Source organism: Pterocles gutturalis, unplaced genomic scaffold (assembly GCF_000699245.1).
Source record: "Pterocles gutturalis isolate BGI_N339 unplaced genomic scaffold, ASM69924v1 scaffold36026, whole genome shotgun sequence".
Classification (NCBI taxonomy): domain Eukaryota; kingdom Metazoa; phylum Chordata; class Aves; order Pterocliformes; family Pteroclidae; genus Pterocles; species Pterocles gutturalis.
Window position 1 is genome coordinate 37468 of NW_010099115.1, and position 4051 is coordinate 41518.

Consider the following 4051-nt stretch of genomic DNA (forward strand, 5'->3'; position numbering starts at 1 on the left):
TTCCTGCTTTCACTGAACACAGGTAGGGCTCTGTCTGCTACAAGCAATCTTACAGCTGCATACCTGGCTGTGAGTAGGGGCACCTTGCAGCTCTGGCTGGTGCCATCTAGCATGTGTACGGTGATGTCAGTTTGGTTTCCAGTCTACAGCTTACAACTGTTAAATTTTTATAATAAAAAAATGCAAAGTCCATGTATAAAAATGTTGCAGCTATGACTCCAATGCATTATCTGCGCAAGTGACATATCGCTCCCAGCCTCAGAAGCTGTTTGAGGACTGATGTGTAATAAGTTATACTTCAGATCCAGAAGTTCCTGACTTAGAGCCTGTTAAGTCTTGTCACAGGCACATTTGCCATTAATATTTCAGAAAATGTGTTACCAATCCTTCAAATATTCCAAAGCTAATGCCAGTTGGTAATCCTCTTTTAGAGTCCTCCAGCAGATTTTTCCTTGCAGTATAAGCTTTCTTATGGAAGAAAACTACACAGTCAGATTTGATTCCTCGCCACCACATCCCCCAATTGCAACCAAAGCCTTCCAGGTGCCCACGCATTCCCATGCAGGCAAGGTAGCAGAGTGCCAGGTGCAGACATCTGTCCCACTCAAAAATACACTCGAGTGGCAGGAAGGAAGAACAGACCTGGATACTGCCTACCTTCTCTCTCCAAATACTAGTATAGGAACCTAGCACCAAGGGAAAAATATCAAACCAAGAGAGCAGAATTTGTTAGCTCGGCTGCATGTCTTCCTGCAGATTTGTAACTGTGGTTAGTACAAAATTTTTACTACATAAATACCAAACAGTACTTGAAAATAATCACTTGTTTGGCCCCAGAATAAAGTGAGCTCAACCCAAATCCACTCAGGAGGCTTTATTTAAAAACATCTGAATTTCCAAATCTACTAAACATTATCAACAGTTATTATGCAGGAGGCACAAATCTAGGTGAAAAGGATGCAGAGAAACAAGCTTCTTCCAAGATCAACAGGATTCCAGCCAACTAGCCATGAAATAAAAATGCCAGATGCATCTCTGTGAGCAGAAAGGAGATACTCTTCAGATAGCAAACTGCAGAGAAAGCAGGCCAAACAGTGAAAACTGCCATGCCCGACAGGATCATGTTAGTATGGTAACTTGAAATAGATTTAGCAACTAGATTTAAAAAAAAACATCTAGATGCATAAGTACACCTGAAATTCCCACTATAACTCACCTGCATCCAAAAAGCACCAGCACCCTTTAAACACCATTCCCCCCTCAATACACCCAGATTTGTCTCAGGAAACAGTAATATAGCCAGGCAAGGGATAAATACCTCCTACCCTATCCTTTGCAACTGCTGCTTGCAGAGACACCTTGTCAGATCAACTGAGCTTTACCAGCCACAAGCTCACGTAGGTCACCCTCTTTTCCAGCTGGTACCTGCCACCTGCCTGTGGGCTTTAGGCTACTCAGAGTGAGGACATGCCTCTTGCCACAGGAACTGACTGTACCCCAAGAGCCATGATTTCCAAAGGTGTTTTCACATTATTACAACGCAGAAGAATGCGTGTCCTTACATACAAAAAAAAGCCCTTGATGTTCTGAAAACAGGCTATTTCCAATGGCATGTCCCATTAGAGACATCATAGGCTCACTTCAAGGGTGTGATGAACATCTGTCCAGTACCAGGTCAAGAACAGCTCAGCAACAGAAGGAATACGTGCGTGGGAATGACAACATCCCAAAGCCAAACCGGTCAGACAGCAGAACATAACATTACCTTGGTGACAGAATCATTAACATTAATAGCTGGCACTTTCAGGGTCCCGTTGGCCTTCATCTTGTACAGGTTGTGAACTCCAGTGGTTGTCTCTTCTGAAATACCTCTAATTCCTGTAGGAAGAAGTAAAAGCATTCACCTTAGTTGGAGTTAATGCTGCTGCAAACCAAGACATCCAGGCGCTGGGAGCATCCTTCAGAGGCCCAAGTTAAACAAATCTTTTGCAGGAAGTAAGGAAGACATGGAGAACCCTCATTTGGATCTTAAAACAGTAGTTTGAAACTTCAAACCAGCTTCTTCATCCACAAGGCAACTAAAAAAGGACAAAATAGTCTTTGGAAAAATGGAAGGGACCAGCTCTAGACCAGGGAATCTGGAAAGACCCCACTCATCTATTTTCTCACAAATTGATCAAAAAACTCTTCTGCAAAAAAGGCAAGATGTTCCCCTCAGTCATGTTCCTACAGCCTAGTCCATTCTTGCAAGGTTGCTTGAAAGGAGATGATAACCAGATAACCACAATTAAATCTAAAGCACTTGGATGAACTGAAAAAAAAAAAGTTAAAATTAAATACATAGTTCACCACTCCCAATCCTCCTCTTGTAATCAACTTCAGCTCTGATTGAACAGCCAACACCCCCCCTAAATCTGGATACTAGCTACATGAAACTTCAGTTTCTCAGGTGTTACTAACACAATCAAAAAACATTATTTCAAACAGATCCTTGTTTGAAAACAGTCCAGGAGCCAGAGACACTGGACTGTCTAGAAACACCAACATCATACAATGGACTAAGGTCCTGATTACACAGGAACTGTCATGGGGTTACCTGGCTCCACATTCCATCAAAAAGCCAAAGGTTCCCCCTGCTTTAAGGGTTCTGACTCTTCAGGGACCTTTTGACAGCACCCAGTTTTTCAGAAATGGTGTCACTGCACATGACTCCTGGATCTCTCTCCTCTCTAATGCCTGTTAATACCTCACTGTACATAAACTGCCTAGTTATTACACTGGACAACACCCTGATTTCTTAGAAAGCCTATCCACACAGAAAGGTACACATTTTATGACAATGAGAAATGGTAATTATGTTTGTTCTTTAAGGACTGGAGACATACTGCAAGACAATTATTTTCCTGAAGTATGAACTATTGGGGGAAAACAGAGGAATTCTGCTAAATCAGGCTGGAACCACCATGATGAGCAATATCTCTATAAAGAGATCTATGTGGCACTTGGGTTAATTCAGATTCACAAGAAAAGAGAAAATATGAAAACAATGAATACCATCCATGTACAACAGAAAAGATACTGCCCCTACAGGCAAGTGACCTCTCCAGTTGACCTCATACAATAAAATTGAAAGGATGCCCATTAGCAAAATTTTACAGTCATTTCGATAGAAAAACTGAGAAATAAACAACATTCATAAATTGTTCTGTTCAGGTTGCTTTACTGTCGAAGCAGGTGACAGCCCAGGTTATCCTACGTGGGTGCACATGGACAGAAATATTGCTCCTTTTCATGTCGTTTTTCTTAATTCCTCCCCCTCACTCTATAACAGACATCACTCCCAATTCCAACATACATTTTTTTTTTTATCCACAGCCATCCTAGTGTTTCACAAAGGTGAGCACTAGCCTTCCTATTTCACAAACAGCAAAAGCAGAGGGGCCAAAGAACTAGCCCAAGGCCACGAGCCACCAGCAATGGCAGGGCTCCTCCACCACAGCCCCCCACACCTCCTCGGTTGCCAATATTATTTAGGGATGGGCAAGTGGGAACCCACAACAATAAGCCCCAGCAAAATCCTCAAATTTACATAGTCCATTAATTCTGGGTATTAAATAGAAGCGTCCAAGTGTCACTACCTCCCCTGTCACCGAGACCTATGAGCAGTTTATAGAGCAGGATGAACAACAGGAGAATCCCCTCTCTGAACGGCGTGCACAACAGTCATCACTGTGGGGAGCAACAGCGTCGGCACAGCCCCTGGAGGGACCAGGGCAGAAGCTCCTGAGAGCAGCCCCTCCAGCGGAGCAGCGGCTTTGCCCACAGAGGCCAGACAAAGAGGTCAGGCACCCGAGGGGCCTGCAGGCTCCAGGGGGGCTCCTCGAGGCCAGACCAGGGCCCTGCAAGAGCACCAGCGGGCAGGAAGGCCAGGGCTGTTCCAGAGCCAGAGGTACCTGTCCCCAATGGGCACCCAGGGGTGCTGTGCCCCTTCCCGTCACAGCTCCCCAGCAGGAACCTGTCCCCAATGGGCACCCAGGGGTGCTGTGCCCCT

The 4051-nt window shown here is 44.5% G+C and overlaps 1 protein-coding gene across 1 annotated transcript in view; it reads right to left on the reverse strand.

The window, feature by feature from the left end:
- Nucleotides 1-1900, reverse strand: part of AHCY (adenosylhomocysteinase) — a 13790-nt gene extending 11890 nt beyond the window's left edge. Inside the window, exon 1 of the mRNA XM_010075365.1 lies at nt 1766-1900. Within this exon, the coding sequence (XP_010073667.1) occupies nt 1766-1900 (135 nt within the window). The remainder of the gene's footprint in view (nt 1-1765) is intronic.
- Between the last annotated feature and the right edge of the window lie 2151 nt (nt 1901-4051).